Below are 18,356 nucleotides of genomic sequence, written 5' to 3'. Positions count from 1 at the left end.
TAGTTATTTAGTTATTTGTCAATGAACAATCTTAATTTCAAGTATAATTGATAAATAATATTTCATATTTTATGTACATTCCGACAGGATGAAAATTGAAATAATTTATAACCGTATATCAATCGAGCTTCAAGACTAACCAAGTCGATGAATTTTCAGAACAATATGTGCACATTACTTGAGAATTCCATCATTCTTAGGATTCTGTATTGGAAATATTTGACTTTCTATAACTTTTTCTCAGAGTGTATATACGATTATACTATCGCATTTACATACATTTCCATATAAAATATGATGAAAAATTTTGATTAAAAACAAGATAAAGTGTTGGTAGATATTTTAAATTCATATTCTTCGAAATAAAAACTTATTTATATCCCAACGTTGCAATCTTTACTGCTAGTATCTCTAAACCCATATCCATCAAGCTTATCTGGATATAATCCTCTGGATTTTCATAAACTGCTTCCATTAAAATGAATTCCATTTACACTAGAAGCTCCTTTATTGAGAATTATTCTGTCTTCTGACATATAACCGACTAAACTTATCACATATATTTATAAAAAGTTTTAATCTCAAAATGAAATAGCAAATACCCCACGGCAATATTTCACTTTGGAAACATCCTATATTTTCTAAAATGTTGTAAGACCCGCTCCTAAAATCAGGACGCCATCAGTGTTGGCTGATATCTCTCACAATCGGAGCAATCAGCTTCCGTTGACAGTGAACGGTGACGGATGACATAGGCAAAAATAGATTAGGCGGCAATTGTTTCATTACTGTTGTAACATTCACTTTTACTTTTGTATATTAAATTTAACATATATTTAATTTTGGGCAGAGTGCAGTATCATCACTTTGAACCCCGAAAACCGCAATAATATCATAATTAAATATTTTAGATATCATCGAAAGAATTTTCCTAAGGCGTGCATTTTATTGGTGCGTGTACGAGAGTAGACGAAGTTCTCAAATATTATCAAGTTTTCTGATTATTCGAGATATTTGTCGCTGTAATTATTTTCAAATAATGTCCAGGTAAGAAATATAGTATATCCAGAAATATAATCGCCACCTGTTAGCTACAAACTCTATTCAGTTGGTCACAAGAAAATGATAATTTTGTTTTGGTACATATACGTCCCATTGGTTATGTTTTTTGAGATCCCATTGGTAATTTTCTTTTTATTTTTTGCAGAAAAAGAAAACTGAATCAGGATGAATTACAGTATATAGTTGAACATTTGTCTGATATTGAGGACCCTTATGAAGATAGCGGTTCAGAATTTGAACCTGACGAGTCAGAAGATAATGGGGAGTCGGATGTGTCTACAGAATTTCCAGGAGTAAATCATCTTGTGTTTTCTGCTCGAAATTCAGGACGAGAATCTGAAAACAATGAAGAACTAGATAATATTAGTTCAGATAATGAGGTACAAACTGCCTCCCCACTTGTTCATTCGGACACTTGGAGGAAAATATACTTGCAATTCACTCCAAGAAAGAATATCCCTAGTGCTAAACCATGCAGCATTCTGGCTGATCTGAACAGCGGATCAACTGATCTTGATGTATTTCTCAAGATGTTTCCAAGAAGTCTTGTTTTATGGATGCAAAACAAACTAATGGAAGATTTAATATACTCAATAAAGATGAAAAGCAAAAGACAGTTTTAACCGATCAGCACGAGATAATAATTGTACTGGGATGATACTTCATGATGTCTTACAATAGGGTTCCAACATTCCAACATTATTGGTCTATTAATTCTTCAATAGGAAACACTGCAATCAAACAGGCCATATCCAGAAATAGGTTACAAATTTTGTCCTCGAAAATGTACTTCAACCATCCTGAAAAAAAAACGAGAACGCGACTAAACTGTACTACATTGAACCAGTGATTGATTTTTTGAATGAAAGATTTCAAAAAGCAAGAAGTGAGAGCACTTTCCAAAGTATTAATGAAGCCATGGCTAAGTTTAAGGGCGAGAGTTCTCTGAAACAATACCTCTCTTTGAAACCTACAAACCTAAGAATAAAAATATGGGAACGCTGGGATTCTAAAACAGGCTACACATATGATTTCAACATTTATTGTGGAAAGAATGGCAACAGAGATACCGAATCCACTCTTGGAGAATCAGTAGTCACGAAGCTTTCATCTTCAATAAGAGATCCGGAGATTAGTTTATGTTTTGATCGTTTTTTCACGTTGACGAAACTAATAAACAAATCTCCATTGGCTTGTGTTGGCACAGTGATTGGTAATCGCAGAAACATGCCTAAATTCGGGAAAAAGAGAAGAAACAGAGGTGAAACTGAATTTGTCCATAATCAAATTGGTACTACGGCGGAAAGATACAAGAGAAGTAACGCTGCTTTCAAATTGTCATGGAAATGATATGACCTTGGTGAACAGAAAAGAAAAAGATGACAATAAAAAAGGAAATTCCTTGTCCTAAAATTGTGGCCCATTACAATAGGCTCATGGGAAGTGTTAATCTTTCTGACCAGTTGATTGGTATTTATGACATGGATCATAAGTGGTGGAAAAAAGTTTTTACCGTTTGTTTATGACCAGTGCGGTAAATGCATGGATTATTTGGAGAGAAACACATCATAAGAAAATTTCTTTCCTAGATTTTCTGGTTCCACTTGCGGAGTCAATGATTTCGGAGGCTCGAAAATATGCCAAGCTTGTTAGAAAACGCCAATACGGCAGACCATCAAAACCATCCACAGGGTTATTGAATGTTGGGGATCATCTTCCAAATGAAGGACCAACTCGTAGGAGATGTCACAGTTGTACAAAAAATGAGAGAGAAAAACGCACAACAACCTTCTGCTCAGCTTGCAATGTTCCTCTGTGCAAAAATTGTTTTTCTAGTTTTCATACATAAAAATTTGTTGTGAATAAGATTATAATGATTACAATTGGTTTAAATAGGTCCCGCACAAAGTTTCCACAGGGATCTATGTGTTCCACTATCTTCTAGCTACCTCCTTGAAATAAAAAATGAATCAATAATTTTTCCATATCAGTTGAGTGTTGAATAGCCCATTAAGCTGTTGATTACCATAATTACTTGCGAAAAAACAATTGGGAGTGAAAGGGTTAAATTAGATATTTAATCTATTGAAAATTGTTATTGTATAAAAAGTTATTTAATACAAACGATTTGAGCAGATCTTATGTAACAACAATGTAATAACAGCATAAACTTTTTCTTTATAAAATCTATCCCCTATAGGAAAAATTCAAGAGCATTTGGATTTGGATATATATATTCCGAATTTTGTTTCAGAATTAACAACAATGCTAATTAAATTATTGTTATTGATATGTTGTTGATAATTATTGACTGATATAAAATATTAATACAGTGTTCGATTAAAACGTCTGGTTAAAGTATTTTTATCTAATTCCGCTATCAAGTGGGATACATGTCACTCCTTCACATTATAAACGTCACATTTTTCATAACCTTCATGTATCAATTTTGAAAAGTACTTACGAAAAAACTTCACGTAACTGTTGTTAGTGTCAAAGAATTATTTATGAATTACTGTAATAACGGATAATTTCAATTTAATAATATTAATAAAACAACATCATTAGATAGATATTCTCTTGAGCTTCTTTTCTAATGTTAATTTCATTTGTAGTAGTTATATCCACATTTGTGCCAGGGGTTTGGCCCAGAATGTTTTCTGAAATTCTTCTCTTATTTTTTGATGAGCAATCTTTGCTGCTAACTTTCCAATGGTATTTTATGCCCACGGACTGTAAGACATATTTTCTATTATAATATCGCAAAAAAATCTGTCGTGCTCTACAACAGGAGATCTAATATTTCTATACTTTTCGAGGAGGTTAATAAGCTGTACACCAGCAATATTTCCAGGAGTGACCACAGATTCACGAATAGATTGTGTTTTGCCTTCAATCAATACATCTCCTTGTAGGGAAGTCAGTTCAGCTTTTATGCAAGCTCCGCAATCCCTAATATCATTGCGACGTAAGGAACAGATTCATTTAATAATAAATTATAAGCATATCGTGAATTATGTTATATATTTGCAAATGGAAATATTTAATCTTCAGTCACTTTTATAAATCTTTCCACATTCTCATTCGTCAAAATCTCCGATTTTTTTGGATGGTATCCTGCTGACCGTCTCTTTAGCCAAGCCAAAAGCATAGTATACTTCTTGATATCGACATTTCAACATTGAGTATGTAGTCCACAGATTCGACGCCTTTTTAATGTTTTTAAATTTCCAAAATAGTAGAACCTTTTCATTGATGTTCCTTATATTTCTCAAATCTCACCATTTTTGATAGGCCAAGTGCGTATCTACTTCTTTATTTTTTAGGTATTAAACTACCCACTGCAGCATTTGCAGGTTCTCGTACTACAAATGGAATATCTGATTCACTATCTGAAGACATTTCAATTAGTAACTTCTGACTTGAATCCACTTATTTTGAAAAATCGTTGATTGCTTCCATAGTAACAATACTTCTAACACCATTAGATTCTACGATATTTTCATTGTAATTGAAGATTCTATTGAATATTATAAAAGCACGGAATTAAATAAAATATTGTACGTAAACACGCGTAATTTGCAAAACTCACTGGCGTTCCTTTTGGCAAATACTACGCCTGTTGAACAATATCGTTCTTTTATTAACTAGTAAGCAACTAATATCAATTATTATTCAATAATCTATTAAAATATTTATGGACATTCGTTTTTGTTGACATCTCCCATATTTCTTATAAGTTTATTCTTATAATGAAAGCAGATAATAAAACTGATTGTGAATGTTTCTTATCACAAAGTCAGTCATGTCATTTGTAATAAGCTTGTCGCTTTTTCAATATATAGTAAAGACAATAATATAAGACTCGACAATAGAATTTAACATCAAAAAATGCAAAAGGATATTAGTAAACCATTAAAGGGAACATGAGGAAGATATTATAGTAAAGGTTGAAACAGAGATCAAATTTAAATAACTGGAAGTAGTTTTCATGAATGATGAAAGAATAAATATATAATAGGATAAACAGAGCAAGAAAATCCAATCAAATATACTCTGTCTCATATAGAATTATATTCGGGAAAAGTGGAATAGGCAAGGTCATAAAAATGAAGATATACAACTCAAAACCTTCACCTATGTTAATATATCGAAATTATACCTGAGTTATGAACGGATACATATTAAATAAATTAAGCAGAGAAGAAACAAATAATAACAAGAGGAATGAGGATAAACAGGATGAGAAATGAGGTAATTATAGAAAAGCTCAAAGAGGAATCAACAGGTAAGTTGTTTAAACTGGTACACATTAAGAGAACGCTACAAAGCATATCAATACAGGTGACAGAAGCAAGAACAAATGATTTACGCCCAAGGTACATCTTGTCTGTGTTTCAGGTACATCACCCCCAATATATCTTAGACTTGTATCTTATTCTTAACAAAGGTCTTGTGACACGGGCGGTATTATGGTAGGGTTTACATTGTTATTGTTTTTCTATATATTTTCTGTATATTTTTCGCTTTTCGAAATCTAATGTTTCCTATACCTAAATATCACAATTTCCATAATAAGGCAGAAAGTGAACCTAAGCTATATACAGAATTAGTTTTATGTATAGAACACCTCAATTATCACGGAAATGGCTTGTACGATTTTCATAAATTTTTGTGTTCAATGATTTTATCAATCGGCCGGTTTTATGGTAGTATTTACATTGTTGTCAGATCTTTTCTGTATATTTTTCGCTTTTCGAAATCCAATGTTTCATATACCTAAATTCCACAATTTATGAGTTATAGCTACATTATCCGGGTATAAGGGGTGACGATAAGAATGGTGATAATATCGGCCCAAATATCAACCTCACCTGGTCGAGTGGTGAGTTTGTCATGCGGTGCACCCTGTTAGATAACAGACGAGGCTCTGGTGATCGAGTCACGCCGGTATAAGCGTTACAGGAGAGAATTAAGGAAATACAGTGTTGAAAGTAACGGGATACTACAATACTTCACCGAATATAACCAGGTACGACTACAAGATATTATTCTAAATGTGCCGACATGGAATGTAAGTAGTTTGTACAGTCCAGGAAAGCTGGGCATAAGTGAAATTAAATAGTCGGGCTCAAGTACTTTCGGCGATTATATACATGGCGGGCACCGGGTTATCAACCGAATCATGTCATACGAAACCAAATCGACTATACCTTAATAAAGAAAAGATTCCAAAATTGTATTGAGAGAGTGGCGACTTATCCCGGTGCAAATATTGCGTCTGATCACAATCCACTGATTGCGAATATAAAACTTCGGCTTCCAAAGATCAAGAAAAACAGCTAATAACAAATATATGGGCACGAGGAAACGAATGAGAGACAAACATCTTAAAGCAACTTATAGCGGACATATCAACGAGAACCTAAGAAAAATAGAACAAGATCATCAGGACATCAGGGAACTTGTGAAAAAACGAAGACAGTTATAAATGAGGCTAACGCTGAAGTCGCAAATAAGATAAAAAAAACCAATTAAAACTCAACAAATGATTAAGATAGCAAATTAAAACTGAATAAAGAACCGTTGCGAAGAAGTAGAACTCTTACAAACGAGGGGCGATAGCTTCGGACTACACAAAAAGGTTGAAGAGATCTCGCGTGTGTACAAGAATTATCAAACCAACCGCCTAAAAAAACTACCAAAATGATTTTATAAATACCCAAGAGGAACTGGCCAAGACATGGAGGGATTACGCTTCATTTCTATTCAGGGATAACAGACCAAAACATCCTAGCATAAGCCTACCCACTGAAAACTTATACGGCCATTATCCGAAGTGAGGTAGAACACGCCATAAAAGTAGCAAATCTGGGTGAAGCTAGTGCACTAGATGAAATTCCCACCGAGGCTATATAACTGTTCGAAGACGATAACATTGACATGTTGTTAAACATTTTTATCGACATCTATAGCACAGGTCAAATTCCAAATAATAGCTCTACTCAACTTTTATAATGATTCCTAAGACATCAAAAGCGGTAAAATACAAAGATCATCGACTGATCAGTTTAACGAGTGATATGCTGAAGCTATTCCTCTGTAACCCTCACATAAGGATGTTCATAAAGAAGAACTAAGTAAAGTGACCCAGTTTGGTTTCAAAAGCGGTATAGGTAAAGACGAAGCAGTTTTCTGCCTAAATACCCTCGTTCAAAACTATATTGACCAACGAAAAGACGTTTATCGACTACGAGAAGGCGTTTGATACCATCAATCGTGACACTATAATAAAAACGCAGAAGAGCGGCAACGTCGACATCGGAGATATAAGAATTATTCAAAGCCTCTAATGGAATCAGAAAGTACGGGTTAGGCTGAATCAGACAATGAAAACAGAAGTTTTAGAAGGGGTACGCCAGGGGTGACAATTCGGCAATACTCACAGACAACGTACTCGAGATGCAATGATTACTAGATAAAATTAGCAATATTGGGAAATCACATGGTTTAAAAATAAATGCAACAAAAACCAAGTACATGGCAATAAGTAGAAATACAATTTTAAGTGCATAACTACATATAGATAACACGCCTATCGAGCAAGTGAAGACGTTTAAATAGCTAGGGAAAACTATAAATGAGAAATGGGACCCTCAGCAGGAAATTGAATGTCGCAATGATAACGCAAGACAGGATATCATTAAATTTAAACCGATGTTTAGAACCGTAATCTCTCCTTTGACCTTAGGTATAGAATGGTCAAATGTTATGTGTAGTCAATTTTACTGTACGGCATGGAAACATGGTAGTTAAAGATATCGTCCATCAATAAACTAGAAGCCTTCGAAATGTGAATCCTTTGAAGAATGTTGCGTATACCATGGACAGACAGAGTGAGTAACGAGGATGTACCAATAACAGCGGGGAATGAGAGAGAGTTGTTCAACTTGATCAATGTGCGAAATGTTGGATACTTTGGTCACGTTCCTAGAGGAGAAAGATATAAAATATTCCAATTGATCATAAAAGGAATGATCCAAGGAAAGAGACGCGTAGGCCGAAAACGGCTACGCAATATAAAAGACTGGACTGGCCTAAATAACACCGGTGTGCTAACGCACTGTAGGTGCGAGGTAGTAGAAGAAGAAGCTACATTATCTCCGTCGAAGATAAAGTGATACATTTAGATGGCTATGACTGCTACAATAACAAATTTGACATTTCAATAAATTATTATTGTTGAAGTTTATTTGAAGGTCACAAGGGATCGTTTATGTGGAAAAAAACCAAGTAATATTTTAATGATATCAGGATATGGTGAGAGGAGTAGAAGTTAACAAGAAACGTGTAGATCTACTATCAATAAATTAGTAAAAAAGTTTAACGAAACTGGTTCAGTAAAAGATTTATCCAAATCAGAGCGTAGAAAAATAGCACCAACTGAAAACAAATCCTTAGATGTTTATGTCCTGTTAGAATCCACACGATCCACACTTGACTACTAGACAAATATCCAGGGAGCTTGATATTCAATGAAAATTTCACGTGATAATAAATTTCATCCATACAAAGTAACGTTGTTTCAAGAGTTGTCAGATGACAATTTTGATAGACTTGAAGAATTTGCAGACCTAATGATGGAAAATGTTACAATCAAAACAATCCAAATTTTTCAAGTAATGTTATGTTTTGCGATGTGGCCACTTTGTATTAATGAAAACGTGAATGAGTATAATTGTAGATATTTGTCACGTAATAATGCTTGTTGGATGCGTGAATCCCACACTCAATATCCCAAAACACTGAATGTATGGGCTAGGATGATAGGCGACAGAATAATTGGTCCTTTTTTCATTGATTTACTGGAAAATAGTATCATACCTGAGTTGGTTCGGGTATTTCCAAATCCAAGTATGTATTTACAATTACATTCAATAAAAACTTCCTCATTACAAATTTTCAGACAATAACTATATCCCAAACGACAATACTTGGCTACAGCAAGATGATGTGCCACCTCATTATGCGTGTGTTTTGAGGCAATACCTAAATAATATGTTTTCCAGAAGATGGATTGGAAGGCGTGGTTTTATCGAATGCCCCTGGCGATGACCCGATATGAATTCCTTATACTATTTTCTCTGGGGACACTTGAAAAACATCGTTTACAGAACAAAACCTGGCAATATTCAGGAAAAGTTTTAAAAATCGCATAGCTTGTTGCATTGAAGTAAATGGACAACATTTTGAGCATCTGCTGTAATCGCCTTTACTGTGTGTTTTCTAAAATTCGTAATTTTCCTACCTCATAACTGTGGTTCTCCTTCTAACATGACACAAATATTTAAAGATTCGTATTCAGTTGTTTAAGGTTTTCTGCGCCATGATTTAGATAAATATTTTACTGCATCATTTTCGTCAAACTTTTTACTAAGTTACTTACACTAGACTGATACGAGATTTGTATTAACACATAAATTATTAAAAACTCATTATTATTCGGGAAAAAATGAGTTCATTATTTTTACGGAAAAAGAAAGATCTGACAACAATGTAGATACCACCCTAATACCGGCCCTTTTATAAGACCCTTGCATACAAAAATTTATAAAAATCGTACAAGCCGTTTCCGAGATAAATGAGGCGTTCTTTACATAAAACTCACTCTGTATATAGTTTAGGTTTACTTATTGCCTTATTATGGAAATTGTGGTATTTAGGTATAGGAAACATTAGATTTCGAAAAGCGAAAAATATAGAGAAAATATATATAAAAACAATAACAACCTAACCATCAATTACGAAAAAATAAAAAAACAAAATAGGTATCAGGTACAACAGGTTCCCCTATAAAGAAAAAAACAGGTTTACAAAAGAAACACACATTTGATATCTAAATAACGTTCCCTTTCAACAAATCAAAAAACTTTTACAAAACTCAGTAAATTAAAGTACAAATTGTTTGAGCAACCGCCATATTTGAAGTCATGAAATCATATTTTTTCATAGAATAAGAAAATTTATTGAACTAGCAGGTGAAATGGAAAAATATATTTTCCATATTTTCACAATATTCCGTATATTTCATATAAACATATAATCCTCATTATATGAATATGTTTATACTGATATTATAATGCAAATAATCTTAATGCAGTTAATTTTCAACATCAAATAACGAGCAAACAAAAATTTAGTGAAATCTTTAGATAAATATGAAGAGAAATACCTCCCATTTTACAATTGTGTTTCTGAAAAGTACATTCATCCATAGACTATAGCTAACCACTCACCTATGATGACAACAAAATATAAATACAATGTATCTGATCTTCGGACTACATTTTCGGGTACTAACTCAATAAAATTTTTTCCATCTTTTGGAATATATTTCGTTTCAACGGAATTCGTATTATCGATGTTAATATTTGTCATTTTTTTTTTATTACACAAAGTTAAAACTGTTAATGTGTCTTATAATGAAATAATTAAGTGGAATGATATGGTTTTTCTAGTAAATAAGATAACATATAATATTGTTTGATTGTCGATGTAGTGGTGATGGGGGCAAGTAACAATGAACTCTTAATACCTGTGTGGAGTTTACAGAAATTCTTATCTCAATTTGTAAGGAACATCGTATTTTATATAAGTATCAACAAAGTCATGATTTTCAAAAAAATTTAGTTATATTTTTTATGAATTATGATGAACAAAACATTATCTTTTGCTTTTACACGATACATTTACGTATTCATTTCGAATATTTATAATTGAATTATGAAAAAACATTGTTTTAAATTTTCCTGATTTATGCAATTATTCATATAGAGATAAGGAAACATTTGATTATTATTTCTGAACGTATGTTTTATCAAAGTGGAAATGGAGGATACAGCGGGGATATTCTGAAAAAGATATATACAGTGTGTTAATAGAATAACGTTCAATTCATATGTTCAGCTTTTAAAGTGGTGTTGAAGTATTTTTAAATAACTCAAGCCCTCCACATAAATCAGTTAGAAGTATACCACAAAATTTTACTTCAGAATGAAATTTTTTTTAGTATACCCTGTGGCGATGCAGCTGTACACGATTCCCGACATTAATTTTTCAATCACATTATTTATTCTTTTTGGGGACTAGTGTAACGAAAAAGGTCAAAATTTAATAATGATGACGCGAAATAGATGTTGCTCTCAGTTTCGGTTTATGTTTTACCGTTGAACTCAACGTGATACTATTTTTTAATATTTCTGTTTAAAAAATGAAAAATGTAAGTATAATAATCACTCAATAAGTAGTGTGACTAATTAAGAAAAAGACATTTTTTTATCAAAAAATCGATTTTATCCATCAATGTTATCACTTCAAAAGCAATACAATCACTTCCACGCTTCCCTAACTTGATGGTGTATTTGTAGAAGGATTTGTCTCTTGCCTAAAAATAGACTTCAGTTTCAGTAATCACTTCTTCATTTGAGCTGAATTTCTTACCGGCGAGAATTTTTTTGAGATTAACGAATAGCCAGTAGTCACTGGGGGCTAGATTTAAAATATACGGTGGATGAGGACGCAATTCGAAATGTAATTTGTTCAAATCAACAATCCTTGCCATCGACTTGTGAATCAGTGCATTGACTTGGTTGAACATTGGTTTATTCTTCAACATATTAGGTCGGTTTTTCTGGATTTTTGCATTCAAACAATCCAACAACTTTATGTAGTATTCGCTATTAATTCTCTCTTATCTCTTTTGAAGATAGTCGAAGAACAATATTCCAGGCGCATCCTAAAATACTGAAGTCATACCCTGCATACTATTGTGCCTTTGGACGTGGTTCACCAGTTGCACTTAGTTGATGATCGTTTTGATTCCGGAGTGAAGTGATAAATCCTTGTTCTATCCATTGTCACATATCGATGCAAAAAATCGAATTCATTACGTTTAATCATGGCCAAACATTGCTCTAAACCATAAGTGGGGAACCTGCGGCCTCCGCGAGATTCTTGTGCGTCCCTTTGCCACCTAGTACAAAATGGTAGAGTGTTTTTTCTTTATTCATTTAGAAGGAATATTGGGAATTAAAAAATTGTAGAATTGTCAGGTAATTGAAAAATTATTTATTGGGATATTTCAGAATTTCAGAAATCAATTATACTTTTATCAGAGTATTGCCGAAATGTTGGCTTTATATCCAAATAAATAATTTTACACTTTACTGAAAATTCCACATTGTTTATGTAATTTACATACCTAAAAGAAACGAATAATGTTCTATATAATATTTATTTGAAAATAAAGTAAAATTACAAAATACTATTTACAACATTTGTCATACAGAGCAGCCATATGCTAGCAGACCATATGTTTACATCGATATTGATTGATTGCATCATCGATTACACAGAGCCATTCAGTAGTCAGCTGATTGTCTTTACAAAAAAAATTAAAGTAGCGCTAGCAGCGCCAACTACCTTGTCTAAGAAGTAAACAAAACTCGGTTTCAGATCTCCCATTTGAGTGTCACACCTTGGTTTGGCTTCTCTGACTCGCATCTCTCAACGCTTCCCTGTTGCGATCTTCAGCAAACTGTAGTTAACAGTGCGTGCTTATAACAGTTACACGGTTTTATTGTATTTCTAGAAAGTATACACTTTGTTAAAGATATTATTTGATATTCGTTTTTTATCCATCATGTCAAATAGCAAGAGAAGAAAATTAGGTGATGAAAACAGAACATTTAATGTAGAATGGGAGTTAGATTTTTTCTTTACTGCTGAGAAAGATAAAATGATGGGTTTGTTGTGCAATACAATTTTAAGTACTTTAAAAAATAGCGAATACAAATAAACACTACTTGACTCGTAAAGAACATAAATATTTCGCTTTAGAAGGTGAATCACGAAAAGCTGCTCTTCAAAAGTTGAAAAATGAGAAGCATCATCAGCAGGCATCTTTTAGTGTCTTTGTAAATCAAAATTCCGCAGCAAAGAATGTATTGTTGAAGCAGTGAGTATGTTAGATTCAAGAAATGTCGACAAATACAATTACCTCTTTCCAGAAGAACTGTAACAGATCGACAGCACGAATTAGCGCAAAATGTAATAGAGCAACTTCATACAATTATACAAAATGAAGTTGTTTATTTTTCAATTGGTTCAGATGAAAGCACTGATAAAACAGATTCGGCACTAGTTTTATATTTTATTCGTGTTATAACTAAAGATTTTCAATGTTACGAAGAACTACTTGCATTGGGTACACTAACTGGAAGAACTCGCGGAGCCGATATTTTCGAAAACTTCAAAGAAGTATGTAATAAATTACAATTGAATGTCAGTAATTTAGTCAGTGTTTGCACCGATGGCGCACCTTCCATGAGAGGCAAAAAAGAAGGATTCGTTGCTTTGTTAAAAAAGGAAAATTTAAACTTGAAAAAATTGATATCATTTCACTGCATTTTGCATCAGCAAAATCTTTGCGCAAAATCTACCATTTTGCAAGACACTCTGGATAGAACCATTGCCATTGTCATGCTCTCTTTAGATGAGGAAACGTATAGTGTTGACCTACCATACTACTGCAAGGTTCGCTGGCTATCAACAGGTCAGGTTTTGTCTTTGACAAACTTTTATCAACAACAAGGAAAACATTGTGATCTATCAGATGAAGTATTTCTCAGAAACTTTGCATTTTTGTCTGATATGATGTCAAAACAAAACAATTTAAATATTTGCCTGCAAGGTGAAACGAGGTATATTTATGAAATGTGGCAAAAGATCCAAGCGTTTAGAAAAAATTTATCTTTTTTCGAAACATTGCTTTGTTGATCGGAAATATCTACACTTCCCGGAGCTAGCTAAAATGTTAAATGAGCAGAACTGATAAAATAAATATTCGATGAATATGTAGGTGTCTTGGATCGTTTAATAGAAGTGTATACTAATAGATTTTCTGATTTTGACGAGCACACTCCTGCTATAAAACTGGCATTTGAACCACACTCAATAGATATATCCGAGGCTCCTGCAGAACTACAAATGGAGTTAATTGATTTAGGGGAAGATAGTATCATCCAATCCCTTTTTAACGCTAAAAACGATCCTATAGAAAACTGGAAAAATGCTGTTAAATATCCATGCCTTCGAGAATACACTCGCCGTTTACTTTCCTGCTTCGGAGGTATCTACTGTTGTGAGACAACATTTTCTCTCATGTCAAAAATAAAAACAAATTTAAGAACGCAAATTACAGAAGCACATTTAGAGGATCAATTAAAGCTGTGTGTTACGAAGCTTGATACAAATATCCAACTGTCAAACAAAAAACAAAGCCAAATAAGTCACTAACTTCCTTATAGTCAAATACTCATGCATAATTGTAGACACTCTGCTTTCTGATATCTTTAATGCCTCAGCTATCTTACGTAATTCCAATTTCTGATTGTATAAAACCAATTTCTGGACTTTTTAATGTTTTTGAAGTAACCACCTCAATTGGACGACCAGAATGTTCACCGTTATCGATGTCTGCACGACCACGTTTAAATCCAGGAAACCAATAACAAATGGCTCTTTTCGATGGGACAGACTCCGGATAACGATTTTTCATCATGAAGAAATGATAAATTAACACACGAAATTATTTGGAATCCATTGTTTTGAAAATAAAAAAAGTAGATGTACTTAAATGGTTGTCACACTTTTACACATAGTCTTTTGAAAGTTGGTACTTCATAAACGTCATATGAATTCGACAATGGCAGCGCTATATGTGTGTCAGTCACACGACTTATTGACTGATGTAATATATGTTGTTATTTATTAAGCATGTTTGCGTGCTATAATAAAACATTTTTAACTTGTGGCATCTGCAACACAAAAGATAAGAAAGTTTACTTTTCTTTACAGATATTGAGAGCTAACCGAAATAAAAACTCAACTTAGATCGATAAATTTTAAAAGAGTGATAAGTGTTCGATTAAAATAAATATAAACTTGAATTGATTTTTGTCCCTTAACCTTTTTGTATGATTTATTACGAGGTTTGTTCAGAAAATACGTAAATTTATTGAATGTGCTGCTACTTAAGTTTCGAGATATAGTAACATTGATGTGAATATGTTAAATCTAATATTGCCATCATAAAGTTCGACATTTTTTATTGCGAACATATTTAGAACGTGTATGACAGATTTAGTTGTTCACAAATACTCGAACCTTTTATCTTGGTCAAAAAAAGCAATAAAAACATCGTGTGTGTTGATTTTCTATGACTTTCGACGTAGAATGAACCAAGTTCGTCCAAAATCGGATGTTGTGCTAGAAAATATCGATGCTGGTCGTGAATTGATAGTATAAGATCGTCGTGTGACATACCGTGAGATCGAGGCATATATTCAACATTGCATGAACATTTAAATGTAAAAAAGACTTTTATAAGATTTTAAGAGGCGACGATCTTAGATCTATTCTTATGAATCCGAAATTAAAAAGCAATCGACAATAGGTCTTACAAGACGAGCCAAATCCAACAAAGGTTTTCGCGTACGAAGCACGAAAAAAAACGTCACCGTCTTGTTTCTTGGGAATAACTGGACATATCGCGACCGTTCCATTATAGCAAAGAAGGACTTTCAATTCTAAATAGCACATCAGTATATGTTTGCCAGAATTGTTCGAAAAAATCAGGGAAACCAATCGCAGATGACAAATCATTCTCCATCACGACAATGCGGGCTTTCACACATCAGTTCAAACAAAAACATTTTTGAACAGTCAAAATATCAAATTAATGAGGCATTCGTTGTACATTTCTTGTTTGGCACCCCATGATTTCTTCGTATTCCCTCAGATCAAAAATAAATTGAGAGGTCAACGTTTTTCTACACCCGAAGATGCGGTTTATGTCTTCAAATCACATATTTTGAAGGTAACCAATCGGTTCCATTTTTTTAAATGTATCCGTTTTATCGATAGGGTCTTATTTACGCGACAAAAAATTTTTCAGTTCCCGCAATGCTTATTAAATAATAATAATCAATAACTTTATCAATACTTTATACCAGCATCGGTTATTACTTCATAATTTTCAAATGAAAATATTCTGAAAACGCTATACAATGTCGAGTTTTATAAAGAGTAATTTTTTGGTGTACAACTAAATGATGTTTCAGTTCACTTTAAATTTTTCTATATAAATTCCAATATTGACAAAGTTATGTTCAATACTACTAGGTACGAACCGTGTAACAAACGCCCTCTATGAGTGTTAGCCATAAAAATAAATTCATTGGATGTGTCAGTTTCCAACTTCAACGACCTTTATTTTGAATACGGATTACATAACGAAGCAAACCCCCAATATTTTTCAGTTTTCATTATATCCTAGAGACAGGATCACCTTTTTTTGAAACAACCTATATAAGCTATTCTATAAACACAATTGCGGAATATTCCAATACCCATGTCGCATAAACATACATTGTTGTGATAAGCATACATTATTAAAATATTGAATTTAATCACGCAAATACACATACTTGAAAAAATTTTCGGTTTAACGTAATGCAAACATCTTATTTCTATATGTAGCCCCAAACAATGCAGCGGGAAATATCCGTTACTAGCAATATTAAGGTCAGCGTATTTCCCCGGCTGGAGACTCTTCCTCCGGAAGTGGTATTCGGCCTCTTTTAAAGTATTTGAACGATTGGAACTCAGATGGGGTGAATAATTAATATTAAATTAGACGCCAACAGCTTCTTAACGAACGACGTTAAAAGTGAATAAAAAATATAGAAAAGCTGGAATCACCTCGCAGATTAAATTAATAATAAAAATCAAACAAACTAAAACTATCCCCTAACACGGATTATCCAAATTAATATTTTTTGTTGTGAACATTGTGAAGGTTTAGCAATAAATAAATTTATTGAAAAAATAATAAATTCGCACTAACTGCGTATCCATAAGAGCACAATGAATAAAAAGAAGTTATTCATTAAAAACCACTTAGATTTGGCTACATCTCGATTTTTGAAAACTGTTTTGTGTTTGGGTTGGTATTCATTGACAAGGCGGTTACAAATATATAGGTGAAACTAATTAAAGTGAGTTGAAGGAATATTTCGTTCCAAAAAGGAAAGACTTATAGGTGTCCAAATTCCAGAAAGTATCGATTTCATCCAAAAATTTTCAGTAATTAGTAGTTATTTCCAGTTTCATTGCTTGTAACAATCTGTACGATTTTTTATATAGCTTCTCTCTAATTAGCACTCTTCTATTATTCCATAATAGGAATGAATAAATAGGAATGAAATCTCTCCACTAGCTTCACGTAGGACAGATGAAATTTCTTGTCTTCATGAACCTACGGAGCCTACGGTGGTCGAGAACAGCATATGTTTCCAACAAAATATGACCAAATAAATATCTTTCCTTCATAGATATGAAGAAAAATCGTAAACACTACACAAGCTGATAATTCAAGTAGTATAATAAAGTAAAAATTTTACTGTAGTTTACAAGATATCATTACACCAATATTGTATCTGATGCTGCTATTGAGAGTTATCGAGGAAACTAGATTTTTGTGAATGAAATTCTTAATAGAAATACAGAAAACTTTGGATATTATCCACGCCTTATTTTATTATTATGCAAGCAGCAATAATCAGTATTTTCTCTTCTGCAATTTATTATTATGGAGTTGATAAAATATTATATTGTTTATCAGGGTTATAATGAAGTAATTCATAAATGCAAAAGCACGTCATATAACAAAATACTGAGAGAATTGATAGAAAACAAATTAAACTTGATTTCAAATTTATAAAGTAACTACATAATAAAAAGGATAAAAACTCAAAGTTATCCAGAAGGCACATATGTTTTTATGAATTTGACACTAATAAGAAGTTGTTTAACTAAAACAAATGGAAAATTCTAAGTCTGACACTGATAAGCAGTTGTTTAACTAAAGCAAATGGAATACTTACAATATTAGAGAGATACCAATTTTATTTTTTTAATTTGTTTTAAACGGTATATTAGTTCATAAAAAAAATAAATTTAAATACCTAAATGACGCGCTAAGACGCATTTGTTGTTACACGACTGAGTGTGACTGTGTGTGACTTAGAAAGTAAGTAAACAGACTTAAGTGAGGTTAGAAGTAAATACAGTTTAAACAGTTACTGGGATTTAAAAAAAAAAAACTTTCATGGCTGTGAATTTTGTAGGATACAAGATTACGTATCGTTAATGAATTGTACCAGAATGTACAA

General features: G+C 32.8%; 1 protein-coding gene across 2 annotated transcripts in view; it reads right to left on the bottom strand.

The window, feature by feature from the left end:
• Nucleotides 1-18,356, bottom strand: part of LOC130447507 (facilitated trehalose transporter Tret1-like) — a 31,262-nt gene that overhangs the window by 2,664 nt on the left and 10,242 nt on the right. The window contains exon 1 of one of the 2 annotated variants that reach the window (XM_056784365.1): nucleotides 10,359-10,528. The exons of the other annotated variant lie outside the window; for it this stretch is intronic. Within the exon in view, the coding sequence (XP_056640343.1) occupies nucleotides 10,359-10,500 (142 nt within the window). The 5' untranslated portion in view covers nucleotides 10,501-10,528. Of the gene's footprint in view, nucleotides 1-10,358; nucleotides 10,529-18,356 lie in introns of those variants that run through there. 2 annotated transcript variants of the gene reach the window in all.

The sequence above is a fragment of the Diorhabda sublineata genome, chromosome 8 (genome assembly GCF_026230105.1).
Source record: "Diorhabda sublineata isolate icDioSubl1.1 chromosome 8, icDioSubl1.1, whole genome shotgun sequence".
Lineage (NCBI taxonomy): Eukaryota > Metazoa > Arthropoda > Insecta > Coleoptera > Chrysomelidae > Diorhabda > Diorhabda sublineata.
The sequence above is the reverse complement of the archived record's forward strand: the minus strand, read 5'-3'. Positions and strand labels throughout refer to the sequence as shown.